Source organism: Diabrotica undecimpunctata, chromosome 3, assembly GCF_040954645.1.
Source record: "Diabrotica undecimpunctata isolate CICGRU chromosome 3, icDiaUnde3, whole genome shotgun sequence".
In the NCBI taxonomy this organism is placed as follows: Eukaryota; Metazoa; Arthropoda; class Insecta; order Coleoptera; family Chrysomelidae; genus Diabrotica; species Diabrotica undecimpunctata.
In genome coordinates, this window is record NC_092805.1 from 162,492,677 (window position 1) to 162,513,865 (window position 21,189).

A 21,189-nucleotide genomic window follows, 5' to 3' on the forward strand; every position below is an offset into this window, starting at 1 on the left:
ACTGGTGGCGTATAGCAGATAAAACTAAACTAAACACTCGTTCTCGAGGGGACACGCTCCATTGGGGTAGTTATCAAACAGTAAATATTAATTAATCTCACAGGAACCTGGCGGGCCAATCGTGTTCTCTTTTCGTTTCACTATTGTCTGCTTTCGATTTCTCTTCTTCGACGTGAACTGACGAAAACCGCCTCTCCAAGCTCCAGTTTTTAGGTAAGTTATTAAGAAACCCTCAAATTTTTCGAAATAAAATAAAATGTTGTTTAAATAACTTTATTAATTATTTTAATAAATCATTTACACATTTATAATAATTGTGTATTAAGAATAAAAAAGAATAGAGACCTCTTACGTTTATCATTTCTAAATTAAATTAGTATCTAGTAATCTGGAAACTTGATATCGGTACCTGTCAAATTTTCTTCAATCCATTCATCAACTTCTGTCTCTAAATCTCCAGTAAAGTACGTTCTCCATTGTCCTATCTCCCCTTTTCGTATGAATGATTCGTTTTTGCTTAAATATCCCATTTTTCGTATGCTTTCGAAATTAATTGTTCTATTATTCTTGAATTTGTTAATGTCTAAGTGGTCTTCTAACTCATCTAGAGCTTCTTCACTTACGTAAATATCAAGAAAATCTGATATTTTTTTAATATATTTCCGCTTATCCTGAAATAAATGATAGGTTTATTCTATACGTCATATTCCATTTTATAATTTTGTAAATATTTTTATACATACAGAGTGAGTTTTTAGTACGAAATTGGTCGATAATCCATTCCGTTATAGTACGGGATATCTACAAAAGTTATTTAGAAAAAATTTGGGCAATGATATTCTTAACCCTTTTAGTCACGAGTTTTTGTTTACACAGGTAAAAATTATTTTTTGGTTAATATCTTGGGTAAAATATGATAATTAACACCCTCGAATGGTTTCTTTAAAATTTGGTTCCTTAGGTATAGGAAAAAAATAATGTCTACAATTGTAGACATTGGTAGTCAATAAAATAAATTATACTATGTATTGAAAAATGAAAATATAGTAAAAATTTAAAGAAAATGTAAGTATGTAATATAAAATGTAAGTATTTATTTTCCATGGAAATTTACAAAACAGTTGCGATCTTTTTGAAGGCATAAATTCACCTTACATTTAGTGCAAGTCTATCTAGACTTGCCCTTGCAGCCAACGTTCCTGCACCGTCCAGGAAGGGACACCCCAGTATGCTTAGGCATATGGTTTATGTTGTCTAATTGTACCGCTGCAAGACGCCTTACTTTAATCCTAGTTCGACTTAGTTGAACAGAGACGTCATCTTTTGAAGGCCTACTCACTTCTCACTCCTGAAAATATCATTGCTTTGCTTGATGAGCACCTCAGATATCTCCGTTGGGGTTTTTTCGTTCGGCGACCAAGTAATTGGCAATCTTTTTTGTATTTTGACCAAGAATTTACAATTGCCATATCCACCTCATTAAATATCATTCTCAGTGTCCATTTTTTGCAGCGAATTTTTGTTCGGTATATTGATATAAGGGCGTCAGCTTTGTCGACTCCGCCCAATAAAGTATTGTATTCCTTCACTATTTAAGTCCGGTTCATTTCAATTCGTTGTTTTGCAGTTTTATTTCAATGTTTTACTTTATCTTGGTTTCCTATTTTTACATAGTTTGAAGCCAATGATACTTATTATCCAGCCAGTTGACCAAAACAACTCCACCATTTGATACCACTTCCTTAGAAAATCCTCTCTGCTCCTTTCAGAATTCTTTTTCGTTGGTAACAGGAGGTTTAAAAAATCAGTTTAGTCTGATAGTGCCTGTTATAGAAATAGATTTTTGATTCAGGACCTTATTAAATTGTAAGAAGTAAAATAATTATCACAAAATAATGTGTGTCGTTGTGGCGCTAAATTTTCGGAAGGATGTAACACTACTGCGGCTCTTTGACCAAATTTTTTAACTGTTATAGGATTTATTTCCGTTGTTTTGTCTTCTTCTTCTTCTTCGTGAGACTAGGATTACTCCTGTTTGCCTGCCTCTTATTCTGTTTCAGTCGTTGTTGACTGTACATTGTCTTTTTACCTTTTTGGCGGCCTTCCAACGGGTCTTCTGCTATACGGCTTGTTGTTTTTACAGATGTTCGCTAATCTATCTGGTCCCATTCGATTTACATGTTCGTTTCAGTTTTTTTTTTGTTTTTATCCACCTGTTCATATTTTGAATTTTGCATTGTTTGCGTATACTTCTGTTGGTTTGTCTGTTTCTTAATGATATGCCCGCTATTGATCTTAATACTTTCATATCGATATTGTTGATTTGTTGTTTCGTCTTTCTTGTATCGGTCCTTGTCTTCGCTGCATATGTTAGGATTGGTCTTACTATTGTCTTGTATACTTTCATTTTGCTTTCCGTGGTCAGATATTTGTTTCTCCATATGGTTTCTCGGAGGCAACCACTTAGTCTTGAGGTTTTGATGCTTGTATTGTGGTCTCTGTTCTTATATCCCTGTCACTAGTGATCTCTACTCCTAGGTAGTTGAATTTCATTACTTGTTCTACAATTTTGCCGTCTATTTCTAGTTTGCATCTACGTGGCTCTTTACTGATCACTATATATTTAGTTTTTTCTACTGATATTCTCATATTAAGTTTGTTTGCTGTGATATTGAAGGTGTGGAGCTGCCTTTGTAGGTTATCTTCGTTATTAGCAATTAGTACTACATCATCGGCATAGCATAGTATCGTGATTTTATGCGCTCCCATGTGGTATCCGTGTCGTTTTCTTACTTCGTGAATTATTTGATTCATCACCATATTGAATAACAATGGGCTGAGCGAGTCTCCTTGGCGGATTCCTCCTTTTAGTTCTATGCATTCTGTTTCTTTTGTTGACATTATAACTCTGGTCTTGTTGTTCTTGTTATTTTCATTAATTGTCCTTATTATCTGATGGTCTATTTGTCCAGCTTGTAATAAATTTAAGATGCCATTTTGCTTCACTCTATCAAAAGCACTTTTGACTTCTGGTTGTTGTTTTGTTTTGATAGATAATAAAATTGTATGTTAGATCACTTGTACCACAAACTAGAAATAATTTTAAGCCCCATGGATGCTGTTTATTTTTTTTATACTGTTTTATATTTAATTGGCCTTTGAAAGGAACCATTTGTTCATCCACGCAAACATAGTTCTCTACTTCTAGCTCCTTGCATCTATTTAGTACTGAATTGAAGACTGGTCTCACCTTCCACAGCCTGTCGTTCTGATTTCGATTCTCCAAATCGTTAACACAATGTAGATTGGTTCGAAGATTTTAGAATCTATTTATGGACATTGTCTCGTGAAATATTGCCACCTCCAATGATTTATTCCAGTACATACTTAGACGTGGAAACTTCAAACAACCAATAATTAAATGTAATTTAAATAAAGCTTTCAGATCCTTTAAATTGGTTGGTGAGAAATGATTGTCATTATTATGGAGAGCACGAATATTGGTACAATCGACTATTTTTTTGAATGAATCTTCTGTAAAATATTTCATGAAATAGTCTATTTGATATTATATTTCATTCTCAAGCGAAAGGTTTTGAACTGATTGTTTCTCCAAAAACAAACTTCTGGTTTGGAACTTGACGTCTTGCATCCATATGATCTCGTTTCTTTAGAATATATCTATATTTCGATAATTATCTTTAAACTCTTCAGAATTTGGAGTCGGATGTTCCTCATCCATAATGATTTGCTAGATAACATCATGGAACTCGTCTTCTTGTTCAATTATATCCTCCATATAATCAAGTTAAGGATATCTAATTCCCCTTGGCATTATAATATCTCCATCTTTATGACTACAATCACTTTCAACGCCATCTATATCAGAAAGGCTCTTTTCTAGCTCTTGAAGAAGTTCATTTTCCTTTAAAAATTTCCTCTAAGACATGATTTGCTAAAACAAATAAAATATCTTTTGTCTACAATTGTGGACACCATATTTTAGAGACCTGTTATAATCACTGCAAGAAATACATGCGAAAATATTAATATACATCTAACAATATAATACTTGTACTCCAAATAAAAACATAAAATTGACATAATGACCAATAATTTTTGATATATTTATGGAATTACGAGAGCTTACCTGGATAAAACGTGTAACGCAGTAATCACCATGTAAACAGCTCTTATAAATTGATGCTTCTCTATGCTAGAAGTCACTTTAAACTAGGCAATACTTATTACAAAATGTCTGTGGATGCACAAGATATCACATAACTGTAAAACCAAGCCAATTGTGGGTAGGCTAGATACTTGAAAATTATGTGTACAATATTGTAGACGCCATGATCGAAAGGGTTAAGTCTAAAAACCCCAAATTCTACAGAGGTCAGACATTTTCGGTAAATAGTAAAACTTATTTGAGTAATGGTATATTGTGGTACATGGTACAAGTTAATAATTTTTCAGTGATATAAATTTAATATACATTATGCAAGTCTAATTTATAAAATTTTACATACCCTCGTTAGGTCTTCATAAAATATAAACAGGAAGTTTGGATTGTTTCGTCTCGCCCAGCCTTCTTTCAGGTGTTCAAAATAGGGCAAAAATGCCACTAGATAAAAAGGAGGAAAAAAGGTTAAATAATTAAATATATGATACCGTTTTGTTGTACAATTGAGTATAATATTTTTATAATCTGGAACCTTTTTACTCTATCAATTATTGTAATTTTTTCTAACTTTATCTGTATTATATTTTTTAGTTCGCTAATAACCCTGGTGGTTACAGCGTAAATAAATAAAAAAAAATGCTGAACTGAATAAACTAAATAAGTAATGAAAAACATTGAGAACATTAAACTCGCGCGTCCAAAATCATAATAGCAACAGTTCATTAACGCAGTCTCTTTATTTTATCAATTGTTATATCATTGTAAACGTATATTTAAAAAATACTTACGCTTACTTGATTTAAACATCCTAAAAAAATCTTCAAACGAGTGAAAATGTTCTTCTTGAAATAATCGAAACAAGTGGTAGTTTGAAACTATTACATCCTTAGGGTTTCTAGCACAATAAATAACCTAAAAATTACAACATACATTATAAATTAAAGGTTAATATACCAATAAAATTTTTAATAAAATTATCATAAACAAATTAGTATTAGATAGACAAAATTAATTTAGTACATATTAGTCTAATCAAATAAAATTACAATACACGTAAATCAAAATGTAATTGGTTATAGGTTGGAACAAATTTTATATCCAAGTATTATGTAAAAAAAAAAGATATTTTCCAGAAAGTATATGATTAACATATCGTAATCATTGTTTAAATATTGAAACGACGAACTCTACAACTGTCTTCCACATTATGGGCATTATATATATATATATATATATATATATATATATATATATATATATATATATATATATATATATATATATATATATATATATATATATATATATATATATATATATATATATATATATGTATGTATATATAATGCCCATAATATTTTTTTTAAATTTGTTTTTAAATCTTTATTTATAATTATTTAAATAAGCAAGTTTTAAATGAAAGCTGAAAAGGATGATTTAAAATATCCTAAATATATACCAATAAGCCGATCTCTCGGCTATATATCAGAAACTATTCATATTCTAACTTAGTAAAAGTAGCCAAAGGACATCGCTGGAAATAACTTTCAAGTTTCTCGGTTAACCGCTAGGGGGCGGAACCTGTAAAGAAAACTTTGACAACCAGTTTTTTGGGAAATATGCCCAATTATACCAAGTGTTAAATAAGTAAACTAGAAAGAGGCCTTAATTCTGCTCAAAGTTGTTCAAGTATTTTTTTTAATTTTTTTCAAATAAAGGGTGGGGGAGAGAGGGAAAGTATTTGTGGATAAATACCTATAACTTTGGTTTGGATTAACCACTACTACTACTACTAAGGATTTCCACAGTTTTCACTGTCTTCCTTCACTCAACCGTTTTCTCCAATTTTCCCTGTCATTCCAGTCTCCATCTCGCAGGGTTCTTTTCTCCATAGCCTCGTCGATTTCATCTCTGAATGACCTTCGGGGTCTTCCTCTCTTTCTTCTTCCAATCGGGCTCGGATTAACCAATTTTAACTAAATTAGTATCATTAAAAAGAGTGTGGATGAATTAATTTGCATATACTATAAATAATTGCATATAGTTTTAATTGTCATAGGTAGAGGGTACTTTCGAATAGAAAAAATTAAAATTTGTTTTTATTCAAAATGTTTAATGAATTGAATTAAATTCGTAACAAAATGGCGCAAACCGCATGTTAATAGCTTTTGTCGAACTCGAGATATGAATAAAAACGCATAAACATAAATAAGTATAGTATTGACTCACCCTGTATTATAAATTAAAAAATAAGTCAGTAGGAATCTTAATGTTGATACCTATTTGGACCATTGTTATTTCATATGATTAAAAATAGTTTTTTCGAAACTAAGTAGGCTACGACAATGAATTTGACGGGGAGTTCATATTGTTTATTTATTGACAGCAGTCAAAACACTGTTAAGAAGTGTTATATTATAATTCGAATTAAAAATTGCACTTTTTTCAATAGATATGAATATTGGTAATATTAGTAACTAATTATCAGTACTAATAATTCGTGATGAGTATATCAAATGCAGAATTGTATGATATGATTGGAGTTTATTTCGAATATCACCAAAATGCTGCTATTGCCTCACGTATATATTCTGTAAGATATCCTGACAGGAGACATTATGGCAAAGAAGTATTTGAAAGAAAGGCAAGAAGATTAAGAGAAACTGGTAGTTTTGATCTTCCTTGTTTTAAACGACTTAGTAGAGGTATGACCGAAGATAATTCAATCAATGTTCTTGCTTTAATTCAACAGAATCTACATATAAGTAGTCGGCAAATCTCTATAGAATTAAACATACCCAAAACTACTGTTCTAAGGATTTTAAAACATCACAGGTTGGTTTTTCATATTATAAAGTGAACGTTTATGTCAGAAACTTGGAATTCCCTTTAAACTTTAGATTCAACTGTTATTTTAATATTCCGATAAAAACGGCAACACGGCGCTTTTATCCTTTTATCCGCTTCTTAAAAATACTTATGCACGATTTATCTTGTGAAACAATTGTAGATTTTTCAAGATTTTTTGAGTTTTAGTAAATATAGTGGTTTCTTTTTCACCAATATTTGTTGTTCTGTTTTTTAGACTGCATCCTTATCATGTAGTTCTCCACTAAGCTTTACATGAGATTTTAATGCAAGGCTTTTAATATCATGTCAAAGATTTTGTTAACAGACGAGGCTACGTTTAATAGTGCGGTGGTGTTAATCTGTATAATATGCATTATTGACCTTAAGAAAATCCTCACTGGATACATGAGGTGGAGGTTCAAGATAGATCGAGTCTTAATGTTTGGTTTGGTATAGTTGATGGAAAGATCGTAGGTCCATATTTCTTGAATAGAACTTTAAATGGCGAAACAAATTTAAATTTTCTGGAAAATCAATTGCCTGTTTTATTGGAAGATATTTCCTTACAAACAAGAAGAGATATGATATTACAACATGACGGGTGTCCTACGCACTTTTCCAGACGAGTTCGAGATTATTTGTATGCAAGTTATTCAAATAAATGGATTGGAAAAGGAAATATATTTTCATGGCCAGCTAGATCTCCAGACTTAACATGTCTGTACTTTTATTTTACTCTATTTTACTAACAGCTGTTATCTCTACGCGTGAAAGATTACATCTTTGTGTGGACAACGATGGAAAACAATTTGAACATCTAATTGGACATTAAGTTTTATTGATCGAGATATTTATATGATCTTTCACATATTTAATTTTAAGTTATAATAAAAGGTGAGTCAATACTCCAATGGCATCAGGCGCCATTTTGTTACGAATTTCATCCAGTTCCATTATAATTTACAATGAATAGGTGTTTTTATTAAACATTTTGAAGAGAAACGAATTTTATATTTTCTATTCGAAAGTACCATCTACCCATGACAATTAAAACTAAATGTAATTGTTTTCTAGTAGATGTAAATTAATTCATCCACACTCTTTCTAATGACACTAATTTCGTTAAAATCGGTTGATCCAAACCAAAGTTATAGGTATTTATCCATAAATACTTTCCCAGTCTCCCCCACCCTTTATTTGAAAAAATAAACAAAAGTACTTGAACAATTTTGTGCGGAATTTAGGCTTCTTTCTAGTTTACTTATGTAACACTTGGTATTATTGGGCATATTTCACAAAAAACTTGTTTAAAAATTTTTCTTCACAGGTTACGCCCCCTAGCGGTTAACCCAGAAACTTGAAAGTTATTTTGAGTGATTTCTCTTGGCCACTTTTACTAAGGAATTTTTTGTCCTAAAGTTATAACATGAATAGTTTCTGATATATAGACGAGAGATCGGCTTATTGGACCACCCGGTACATTTGAAGATAAAAAGCATAATTTATACGTAAGATTTAAATTTTTGTCTTCCTAGCCTTCTTTTTTACTTGTTAAATCTACGAAACCAATTGGTATTTATACAATAAACCTTCTTCTTATTTTGTAACGGTTTCAAATATAAATAGATTTAAAAGAATATTACAGGACCTACCTTTGCACCAACATCAAAGATATGAGGAGAGAGCAGACTTATTGGAAGATGTGTACGGATACATCTTTGGTTTACCTCTTCATCAAAGGTTTTGACATGGTTCCTTAGTAATGAACATGTGTCAAACTTTAAAAAGCCAAATCCAAAAACTGCCTTCTGACCGACAAATATTTTATATGATAAGTAGGCTCTGAAAATGATTTTCATTTTTAATTTCATTTCAACAGCTTTATATTATAAGATCTGCATCATTTCTTTTACCACTTCTTTGCAATACCCAATTAGGTGTGAGTAATAGCGAGATACAAAGCGAGAAACAAGATGATCGATGAAAAACAGGATATCGAAATGAAGACCATTTGAGAACAAATGATATTTTTGGCGATCACTAAATCGATTTAAAGAAAAACGAAGAAAATAAAAAGAAAAAGATATTTGTCAAAAGAAATCGATACCGGGTGGTAGTTGATAAACTGTTGAAAACAGTAGCAAGGGTTCTCTGTTTAGCAATGGACGTTTACGGCTGGGTGGTTATCATCAATAACTTTGAAGTATACAGTCTAAACCGGAATAAATATAAAGATAATGTATTAAAATAAAATACGTCAGGATCACAATAAATAATACCTTCGTATATGCACACAGTATTTCTTTCGATGACTGTGATTATATTACCTTGAAACATATCGTCTAAATACTGTTTTTGTATACGATAGAAAACATAATTTCGACACATTGGACACTATATTAGAAATATAATACATAAGAGAAAATTATTATATTTATTCCTCAAGAATGGAGATCAAGCATCCTAATACCTCTCTTCGAAAAGGGAGACAAATCGGACCCGGAAAATTACACGAAAATTAATTTATTAAATACAACACTAAAATTATCAACCAAAGTGATAACAAATAAACTAAATATAACACTAACAGAAGAACAACAATGTTTTAGGTTGGGAATATCATACACCGCCAGCGGCGGCTCGTGGCCTAAAAAAGTGGTGAAGATGAGGAAAGCTTGCCGGAGCCAAAAGGAGTTTTGGTACCTACTTCGCGCCCAAATCTCATTTAAAATTCGTTAAAAAAAATGTGTAGAGTTTAGGGCCCTAATAACTTGAAAACAGTTTTTTAGGGCACTTATACTAGATACGATTCATTCTGCTTACCTGGGGTATTTTAGTTCTGAACCTTGACATTTCATTGAGGGTTTTTTGGCGATTAAAACACCACGCCTGCTAAAACGGGTTGGTGAGTTTCGATTCAGCCGCCCACTCTGAGTCAGATGCTGATTGCAGCCGACCACTCTGAATCAGACGCAGATGTTTAAAATACTGGTAGGTCGACCATGTAATAGAACATCCCTATTATCTTCATTTTTCCAATGCCTAAACGGAGTCTCTAATATATTACACACCAAGTCATTTATTTAGCCACCATTTAATATAGTCTTCTGCAGGTCATCATGCAGGGTAGAGTCGATGGCAAAAAGGGAATAGGTAGAAAGAGGAAATCATGCCTGCGAAATATTCGAAACTGGACAAACATGACTTTAGACGAATTATTCCACGTTGCAAAAGACAGAGAAACTTTTAGAAATGTGATCGCCAACCTCCGTTAATAGAGACGGCATAGGAAGAAGAAGAAGAAGTCATTAATTGGATTCATGTCTGTCTAAAATTATTTATGTCCAAACGAAATCCACGAGAACACTTTATATCCGAAATCCGAAACAAACCACAGAGAAATGTATTAATAAAGTGCACTAAACAAATAAAATTAATACTGTGACTAAACTAAACTAATAAATACTATACTATACACTATACTATATAAAAAATATCTATATAATAGACTAAATTTCAAAATATTGTAGCTGACAGAAATTTCCTAAAAATAGGAATACCAAATACACATCCAACAGTGGGTGAAGACGAATAATATATTTTTAGACGGAACTGCACTCACCAGTTTTCTCAGCTATCACTAAGGATAGGCTGACGTCACGTTGCCATGGCAACCGTGGACGCTTATGCAGATGGATTTCGCATTTCAAAAATGATATTCACCCATGGTACATCACCTATTCCTGAATCCTACACGTCTAGTGACACAAGTCAGGACTTGACCGTCAAGTACGTACCGCTAATAAAGCTAGTTGTCCTTTTTAATTTTTAGATTAATTAAAAGAGAATAAATAATTAATTTCAGAATTTAGATATAATAATGTTGCTTTCATTGTTTATTTATTTGTCTCAATTTAATTATATTTTTTTGGTGAACCTCACCTTCACCTACTTCACCTGGCCGGCCGCCGCTGGCACCGATGCCATATTTATAATGAGGCAGGTGCGAGAGAAATCATTAGAATACAATAAACTGGCATATATATGTTTCGTGGACCTTAAGAAGGCATTTGACCAGGGCAAATTAAAGGACGTACCAAAACAACACAATAAAAGTAAAAGTAGAAGAAGAATCTGGCAAAGTTTAAATATCTCTGCATCACATTATATAGCCACGAAAAGCTGGAAACTGAAGTGGAAGATCAAGTGAATAGAGAAAACAAAGACGCAGATTGCCTGAATGAAACAATATGGAGAAATAAAATTATCGAGAAAGAAACGAAAGGCAGAATTTACATAACAGTCATCAGACCAATAATGACATACGCGGCAGAAACACGATCTGACACAGAGAGGACAAAAATGATGTTAGAAACAGCAGAGATGAAAACACTTGATGAGAAAAATTGATGGTAAGACACTATGGGACAGAGCTAGAAGTACAGATATACGACATAGATGCAAGGTGGAGAACATCAAGAACTGGGTAAGAAATAGAAGAGTAGAACGGAACGATCATATAAACCCAATGACACCAAATAAAGTAGTAAGGACGCCGGCAAGAGCAAGTAAGAAGACCACAAAAACGATGGAACGACAACTGGAGGCACATTGAAAAACAGACATAGTCATGCCTACATAAAAAGAAGAAGAAGAAGCAGAGAGAAAATTAATATAATTATAGAAATGTGAAATAGGAGTCACACAAATCGAGCGATTTAAAAATTTAGGAAGATAATACCAGATATGCAAGTTTTTTTTAGTATTATCTATAATTATTATTGGCAATAATATTTAACGGCAATAAAAATTATTAAACTTGCTTTTTGATTTTCGTGTTTGGTTAATCCAGTAAAAGTTCTCAAAATTACTTACTCTAAATTTGGAACTCTGTCATGAAGATCTTCACCAGCAGCTTTTTGAAAATTGAGATCATTAACCAATAAGTATACCAGTTCTGATACTAAAGTTGTACCTTTAATTATAAATTAAACATTAATAAATACTAAGCTCGCAAAAAGTAAACATCTATAGAGATAAAAAATTGTATATAGTTTTTTTTTAATCACAAATTAGTCCATTAACTTGTAATCTCACATTAATCTTAATTTACTGAATTTTTATAGTTTCACCATGTATAATTGTGAAACATATCGATTAGTAGCTTAGTTACAGTTTGTTCAACTTCTCAAAGTGGAGAAAAAAAAAAGACAAGGAAGGTGGCTACTTCATCTATTTATTGAAGACGTTTCGCTTCTTAATCAAGAAGCATCATCAGTTCATCTAAAAAGAACAATATGAAAAACCAAACATACATGGAAAAGTTATTTTAAGTGTGTTACCTCCTTATGAAGTAGCCACCTTCTTTGTCTTTCTTTTTTCTCCACTTTGACCGAAAAATCCACCACTCTTCGAGTGTTCCTTATATATATATATATATATATATATATATATATATATATATACCATTAAGACACCGACAAGACATATCTACATATATATGGCGGCTTACAAAGGTGCCATCTACTCTGGTGTCCATACACAAAAAAAAACGGGTGTGGCAGTCCAGTGGGACTGCCGGTAGAAGTTACACTTCTATACACGCATTCGCCGTTACAAATTTATTTGGGAGTCAATCTGCACAATCATTACATATGTAATGCTATAGTTAAGACATAGCAGAAAGAGAAACAGAATTAATAACAACTTACTAACAATTAATAAACAACATTTGACCTGTAATAGGAGTATGGTAAATGAAGGATTGAATCAATATTTTGATGAAAATGTATATTCTTATTTTCATATATGTATGAAAGGAGTTGAATGCAAACAATTTTTTACACATACTCTGCAGTAAAATTCATTGTTTATTTTGTTATTAATATAAAAATACAATACAATACACTGCAACATAATTCAATATAATAAAACAATACAAATTAAAATGCAATATTCATAAGTATTTAAAAATGACAATAATATACATAACTTTTCTACTTACGCATGTATTTAATTTACGATGTAATAATATTAATAAAAAACTCCTCCTCGACTGGGAATCGAACCCCGGTCTCCCGCGTGACAGGCTGGGATGCTGACTACTATACTACCGAGGACATGACACAAACGTATTTCAAAATTGACAGTATATATATATATATATATATATATATATATATATATATATATATATATATATATATATATATATATATATATATATATATATATATATCATCCCATATATATTCCATTTGTCAGATAGAAGGATCCAAGTAAGACAAGAAGAACATTCATCGCAATGCCATCGAACGAAAAGAAACGACGTCATCCCTAGCCTAGCATTCTTTAGCTACAGGACACAAAATTGACCTCAAACATACGGTAATGTTAGCGAATGTCGAAAACAAGAGAAAACGAATTATCAGAGAAGCCATAGAAATAGAAAAACAAGAATCGAAAAAACCAATTATCCCGAAGAATAACGCAAGAACGGAATCGACCAAGACCCCGCCCACTGACCTGCGCACTGGACATTTACAATTACAAGAGCGCGCGCAACGCGCAGTAACTACAAAAGCCAGCTGCCTAACACGCGTAGCGTCACTTCCACTCGAACATCGACAAGAAGCATACCATCCAGAGAGACTTGAAAATGGCAAGTGAGATCTTCTTATTGGAACCTATTTCAATGAAAGTATTTCTGGATAAAATGAAATTTAATATTAAAATGTTATCAAGATAATTTCTGGATTAACTAAAGTAGTAATTGATACCAACCAGATCTCATTATTCCTAATATATATACGTCATTGGATCTTGCCTCGAAATTGTAATATTCCAGTCCAACCTCCTTGTAACATGGATGGCAGTAATATTTCTTAGGGCCTACTAGAATACCTTCTGCAACAAAAGTGTACTTTATTTAAACAAGTGAAATTAATTGTATTAATTCGTACAAAAGTTAACATAGCTCTACTCTTCATTGTATTGTATAATTGTCTTTCACTACATCCTATATAACCATAAATTCGGTGAATGTGCCCTAAACATCTTAATCTCTTCCCTTCAACTATTTAAGAGATAAACAACACATCCGCGTATTAAATACAACGAGATCGTTAATTACAGATATCTTCAGATAAAAAGAAAGTGGAGAATGGAAAGTACCCAAACGATATTACTCCTATTAGCTATTATTCCTACTACTACAGGAATTTCGAAGAACCCCCTAAACATAAAGTATCTGGATCTTGCTGAACATCTGAAGATCACGAAGGAGTCGGTACAAAATACAGATGTGTAATAAAATTTTTTGAGAATCTTTATATCGCGAAATGTATGAGAGCACGGACGAAAGGCAAGACCAGCCTCTGTCCAAAATCACAAACCAGGGATCAGAATCAATGCCAGAAATATTTCCATACGAAATCAAATCGGCACTTTTAGAAATGAAAAATAATAAATCCCCTGGCGACGACGGAGTAGAGATCGAAGCGATCAAACTAGGTGGAAATAAAATTATCCAAGCTTTGGTCACGCTTTCCACCGAATGCATCTACCAAGTAAAAACTCCTTCTCGATGGAACAATGCAGTCATTATTTTATTACACAAGTAAGGAGACATAACAGATCTAAAAAACTACCGTTATATCAGTTTGCTTTCACACATATATAAACTTTTTACAAAAATTATTAAGACAACACTGGACGCTAAATTGGACTTCTATCAGTCTAGAGAACAAGCTGGATTTAGATCGGGATATAGCACTAACTACCACTTACTAGTGATAAAGAACCTGAAAGAGAAGTCTGCAGAATACAACAAACCATTGGCACTGATATTTGTCGACTACGAGAAAGCATTCGATACCATAAGCCATTAGAAAATATTAAAAACATTGACAGAATGCCAAATAAACCATTGCTACACTAACATAATCAAATATATCTACCAAAATGCCACAGCTAGCGTAAGATTATTTGAACAAGAAACAAATAAATTATCTATACAGCGAGGAGACACTGTCTCTTCAAAGCTATTCACGACGCTTTTAAAACATACTGGTAAGAAGGCATATCTAAACGAGCATGGTATTAACATAAATGAGGAGAAGCTCAGTCATTTGAGATTTGCAGATGACATTGTCCGTATGTTTAAAATAATATTAAAAACAATAATAATGTTTAAAAAATTATGTCACGCTTCCTTACAGGTCAGACTAAAGATTAATATGAACAAGACGCAAATAATGACTAATGTGGTGCAATATCGAAATATTGCTAAGGAATATTGCGCAGACTACATGCAGACTAAGTTATTAGGACTTGATATTTGGTTGGGCAGAGATAATCAGACATGTAAGCTCCTACGTCGCATAGGATTAGCTTGGACAGCGTTTGGTAGATTAAACTACGTGAAACATTAACACTCACGAAAAAGGTAGTGAATAAAATTCGCGTGACTCAAAGGGCTATGGAGTGGCAGATGTTGGGTGTCTCTCCGAGGGACCGAATCCCAAACGAAGAAATACATCGTAGAACAAAAACAATGGACGTTTTCGAAGATCGCGTCGTTAAAATGGAATTGGGCAAGCCACGCCGCCAGATTATTAAACAAACGATGGACAAAACGTATTTTAGAGTGGAGACCAAGACAAGAAGCAATACGGAGTAGAAGATGCCCACCAACTAGATGATATAACGACCTGAAGCGTGTTAGCAGTAACTGAATGCAAGCCGGACAAGGTAGAGACAGATAGAAAGAGGTGAGAGAGACCTATGTCCAGCAGTGGACGCACACAGGTTGATAATGATGATAATGATATCGACCAGCTCACCTAGGGCTCAATAATATGAAAAGAGCTTAATCCTATGATACCGTAGATATCTGAAATTAGTGAAATTTTTCCCTTAGGGAAAGTGGAAAACATGGCTTACTTTTGGAAAGAAATTGAAACTACACACAAATTATTTAGCTGAGCAAAGAATTAGAAGAGAAGATTTATTTTGTTTAGCAAATATTATTGGTCTGTTCGAGTGATTTCCTTACTTGGTAAAAATACGTTAGTTAATAAAGAGGAAAATATTCATTGCAGTGTGCGGTATAGAGTCCTCTTCAAACTGGTTGCAATGGCATATAAAAAATGCAAGTCATAAACATGCATATATTAATAACAACTTACCGAATTGTTTAAGATTAGGCACTTTGAATTTTTCATATGCTTCTTTGTCAACATCTTCAATCTCTAATGGCAGTTCTTTAAATACTATTCTTTTGTTGTTCATATTTTATTGCAGTTTTATTTTGCTGATGTAGCACTTTCGATCTATAAAAACAAAAACCGTTCTTTGTAGATTAAAAACGCGACTTAGGTGTTGTGTGTAGCTAATGAGTATAACCCTTTATTCTTATCAATATTTATGCAGATATACGTATTTTACATTGTAAAACATATTAGATTTTAATAGTTTTTCGGCGTGGGTAATTACAAATAATAATATCTGCACATACGACATGTGTCAGAGTGGAAGAGATATTATGTAGATAAAATTTCTATATTTACTGCGGACATGTGACAATAACGAAAAAATATTTATAAATTGTAGTAAAATCAAAATATTGTTATGTAATTACTACATTTAGATACATGCTTCCCAGATATTCCAGTCACAGTATACTGCAAGTTGTCAGAGACGAACAAGATGAATTTTGCCGAAAGTATCAATAGTAGTGGAAGAAAAACGGAAAAACCGACCGATTTACCAAGAATCTGTACACCGTAGAAAAAAATGTTTCCCATTAAAAAATGTAGCTGAGATAATTTTGAACTTAAATGTTTATGAGCACTTTTTGCGTTGAATCAACCGCCCTCTTAGAGCCTAATCGTTAAAACATATAGCCTGGATGCTATTTTTTTTTGTTTCCCCTGTCCCTTCTTCTTCTGCTTCTTCTTCGACTAGCCATTCACGTAATCTGGACATAAGCCTCTTCAAGTCTTCCTTTCCATTGTTTTTTATTGTACGCTACTTGTAGCCAATTTTTCCCGGCAGTCCTTTTCAGATCATCTGTCCATCTCATAGGAGGTCTGCTTCTGGGTCCTTTGTGTTGGTATGGTCTCCAGGTTAAAATTGATCTGTGCCATTTGTTTAGATCGCTCCTAGCTACATGTCCAGCGTATTCCCATTTCAACTTTAATGATTTTTGCACCACATCGGTGACTTTGGTTTCCTGTCTTATCCATGTGTTTGTTTTCTTGTCCTTAAGTGATATACCTAGCATTGTTCTTTCCATCGCGTGTTGAGTGACTCTAAGTATATTCATATTCTTTTTTGTGATTGTCCATGTTTGTGCCGCATAAGTTAATATCGGAATAATGCATGCATTAAAAACTTTAGATCTAAGTTGTAATTGAATTTGTTGATTTCTGAGTATATAGTTCAGTTTACCGAATGCTGCCCAAGCTAACTTTCTTCTTATTTTTATTTCTTCAGTTTGAATTGCCCTATTTGGTATTATTTTTTGTCCTAAGTATATATATTCTTCAACTTTTTCTATAACTTTATCGTTTATTATTGTCACGGTGTCTTCGGAGTGCATGACTTTTGTTTTGTTTAAATTCATTTTCAGTCCTATTTTTGAAGATTCGGTATGTAGTTCTAAAAGCATGGTTTGCATTTCTTGTAGGTCAGTAGCTATCAGGATTATGTCATCTGCAAATCGTAGATTACTGAGGTAGCGGCCATTGATGTTTATTCCCTTATATTTCCAATTTAGGTTTTTAAAAACGTCCTCAAAAACTAAGGTGAACAGTTTGGGTGATAAAGTATCTCCCTGTTTGACTCCCCTGTTTAATGGTACAGGGTTCGTGTGTTTATTTTCATTTAGGTAGTATGTAGCTGTAGCTTGGTTCATAGTTTCTTTTATTAAGTTAATATATCTGCTGTCTATTCTACAATTTTGCATTGCGTTTATTACGGCCGTGTGTTCTATGGTATCGAAAGCTTTTTCGTAGTCTACAAATGCTAGGAAAACTGGAAACTTGTATTCGTTACATTTTTCAATTAATATTTTTGTGGTTAACAGGTGATCGGAAGTTGAATAGCCTTTTCTAAAACCTGCCTGTTCATATGGTTGCTATTCGTCTAATTTCCTTGTTAGTCGAGTAGTTATGACTTTGGTGAGTATTTTAAACAGGTGTGACAGTAGGCTGATGGGTCTGTAGTTTTCCAATTTTCGACTATCACCTTTCTTGTGTAATAAGATTACTTTAGAGTTGTTCCAGCTCTTAGGGACTTTGCCCTGATGTAAACAACTTTCCACAAGCTTAGTTACAATTGCAATTAGTTCCTTACCTCCTTCTAATATCATATCTGTGGTAATACTATCTTCTTCTGCAGCTTTATTTCTCTTCATGTTTTCCAATGCTGTAGTTACCTCTGAAATTGTTACTTTTGGCATTATTTCTGATCCAACATTTTTTATTAATTTCCGTGCTGGTCTCATCTCATCATCTTGTTGATGTGTTCTGTAAAGTTATGTGTAAAATTCTTCTATTCGTGTCAGTATGTTTTCTCTAATTGTAATTTCATTTTCGTCTTTTCCCATTAATGATATCATCTGACGTCGTCCTAGTGTCGGTCTAAGGCATTTCATACTCTTATTTTTTTCAATAGTTGTTGTTATTAATTTTTCGTTTTCTTTTCTTTTTTGTTGTCTGATTCCTTTTCTAATCTGCCTATTAAGTTCTCTATATTCGTCGGTTCCCCTTTTTTTAGATTTATTTAAGATCTTCCTTCTTTTTATTTGTTGTAATATTTCTTTGTCTAATTCATTGTATGTTGTTTTTGGTTTTTTCAGTTGCAGAAGGCTTTTATTCACTGTTTCGGTAATAAGGTTATTCAAATCATCAATATCATTGGAGTTTATCTGCTGCATGCTAAATTGATTTAATGCATGCGCTATTTTTTTATTAAACTCACTATTTTTGATTTCTTCAGATGTCCATTTGTATCTTTTTTCACGTTTTCTTTTTCTTTCGCGTTTTTTTGTTAATTATTAGTTTTGTTCTTATTAGTCTATGATCGCTTCCTAGGTCAAACTGATTTAATACTGATACGTCTTCTACTAGGTTTCTATTCTTCGTTAAGATATAATCTATTTTATTCTTTGTCTTTTTATCGGGGCTCATCCATGTCCATTTTCTGCTTGGTTTTTTATTGAAAAAGGAGTTCATTGAGTACATGTTATGTTCATTCATGAAATTGAGAAGCATTTCTCCTCTACCGTTTCTTTTCCCGTAGCCATAGTTACCAATTAAATGTTCGTAATCTTCCTCTTTTTTGCCCAATTTAGCATTACAATCTCCTAATAGTAATTCGTAATTTGCTTTATTTGTATATATAGCTGTTCTTATTTCATCATAAAATATTTCTACTTCTTCATCGTCGTGGCTTTTGGTCGGAACGTACACTTGGATCACTTTCAGAGTGGTTCTTTTATTAATCCTGATGATGAGATATGCTACCTCTCCCTACGAGGGGCGATTTTAGTCGGAAGCCTTGAAATAAAAAAGGTAAACTTTTTTTCATCATTTTTGGGGTCCCAAAATTGATATTCTTAGCAAAATTCAGCTTATTCGTATAATTTTTAGATGTGAAATCTCTGATGACTGGATTAAGAAGGATATGACAAATTCAGTAGATGAAATAGGCGTTTTAAAACCACAAAATTTTAAATAAAGTAAAAGTCCAGTCAGTGACCACTTTCCTGCATAATAGTAATAGTAGTAATGGTAATAGTAAAAAAGTTTATCGGTACATTCGTACATCTTTATCTTCTAAAGTCTCCATACCGTTACTTCAAAAAGCTGACGGGTCTTTATGTTCTTCGAATAACGAATCTTTAAACAATTGGAATCCTGTCGATGTAGTCTACTTAGACTTCTCCAAAGCTTTTGACCGTGTTACTAGCTAAATTGGATCACTATGGTATCCGCGGAAAATTAAACATTTGGATTGAAGATTTTCTATCCGACAGATACTTCAGGGTTCGTGTTGGGGAAAACCACTCACTAGATAAGCCAGTCAAGAGTGGAGTCCCACAAGGATAAGTACTTGGACCGCTACTATTTTGTGTCTACACTAGTGATCCTCCGCTCATCGTATCCACTAAGGTTTCCATTTACGCTGATGACACGAAATTATATGTGAATCCAACTATTAACCAACATGTTCTTCAACAAGATCTTGACGCAATATTCAAATGGTCCTCAGAATGGTTACTTCTGCTTAACATTGAAAAATGCGTTGTTTTACATATCGGCAAAAATAACCCATCACTGACGTACTTTATTAATGGACATCCCTTAAACTCGGTAACCTCCCACAATGATCTCGGAGTGATGATTAATAGTGACTTAAATTGGTCTAATCACATAGTGTCGGTATGTAAACGTGCAAACTCGAAACTGTTTTTGATCCGTAAATGTTTTACACGTATATCTCTAACTTCTGTTAGTAAACTTTACTCAATATACGTTGGACCTATTCTTGAGTTTTCTGGACCAGTGTGGAATCCAGATCTCATTCGCGATAAGATCCTACTTGAAAATGTTTAGCGTAAAGCCACAAGACTGGCATACGGCCGTGTAAGACCTAACTATGAAGATAGATTATCCATGGCTCACCTTACGACATTCGAGCAGCGACGTCTTCGAGGTGATCTAATTATGTCCTTCCGTATTTTAAAACATAATTTTGGGAACCTAAACACCATATTCACTTTGAATCAAGACGAAGGATTAAGAGGCCATCGATACTAATTAAAGAGAGAACAAACTACTGCTAGGTCCAGGGTGAACTTCTTGCCAAATAGAATCTTTAATATCTGGAACAATTTGGATCAAGACACCATATCGGCAACTAGTGTTAACATCTTTAAAAATAAACTTGATAGCGCTTTATTTTATTTATAGGATTGTGTTTTTTTTTCTCTCGTTTGGATTGTTTTTCTTTCGCGAAAAGTCGCGAGCCGCACCAACGAAACCGTACCTTTAAGGTACGTTTTTACTGGAGCGTCTGTTGTGATCATCGCTGAGCGATCGGCGCCGTTGTGACGGAAGTGTCTGTCGCTGGAGCCGCTAGCGTTGATC

At 33.1% G+C, this 21,189-nt stretch overlaps 2 protein-coding genes across 5 annotated transcripts in view; one reads left to right on the forward strand and one right to left on the reverse strand.

Annotated features, from left to right (window-relative positions):
- LOC140437738 (uncharacterized) overlaps window positions 1-21,189 on the forward strand; it is a 223,068-nt gene that overhangs the window by 164,934 nt on the left and 36,945 nt on the right. The window lies entirely within an intron of this gene.
- LOC140436277 (sulfotransferase 1E1-like) overlaps window positions 268-21,189 on the reverse strand; it is a 30,874-nt gene continuing 9,952 nt past the window's right edge. For 2 of the 4 annotated variants that reach the window (XM_072524984.1, XM_072524985.1), the window contains exons 2-8: window positions 16,222-16,365; window positions 13,817-13,939; window positions 11,909-12,008; window positions 8,686-8,875; window positions 4,972-5,095; window positions 4,530-4,624; window positions 268-671 (exon numbers count right to left, since the gene is read on the reverse strand). In XM_072524984.1, the coding sequence (XP_072381085.1) occupies window positions 381-671; window positions 4,530-4,624; window positions 4,972-5,095; window positions 8,686-8,875; window positions 11,909-12,008; window positions 13,817-13,939; window positions 16,222-16,324 (1,026 nt within the window). In that variant the 5' untranslated portion in view covers window positions 16,325-16,365 and the 3' untranslated portion in view covers window positions 268-380. Of the gene's footprint in view, window positions 672-4,529; window positions 4,625-4,971; window positions 5,096-8,685; window positions 8,876-11,908; window positions 12,009-13,816; window positions 13,940-16,221; window positions 16,452-21,189 lie in introns of those variants that run through there. The other 2 variants (XM_072524986.1, XM_072524983.1) reach the window with 2 other exon arrangements.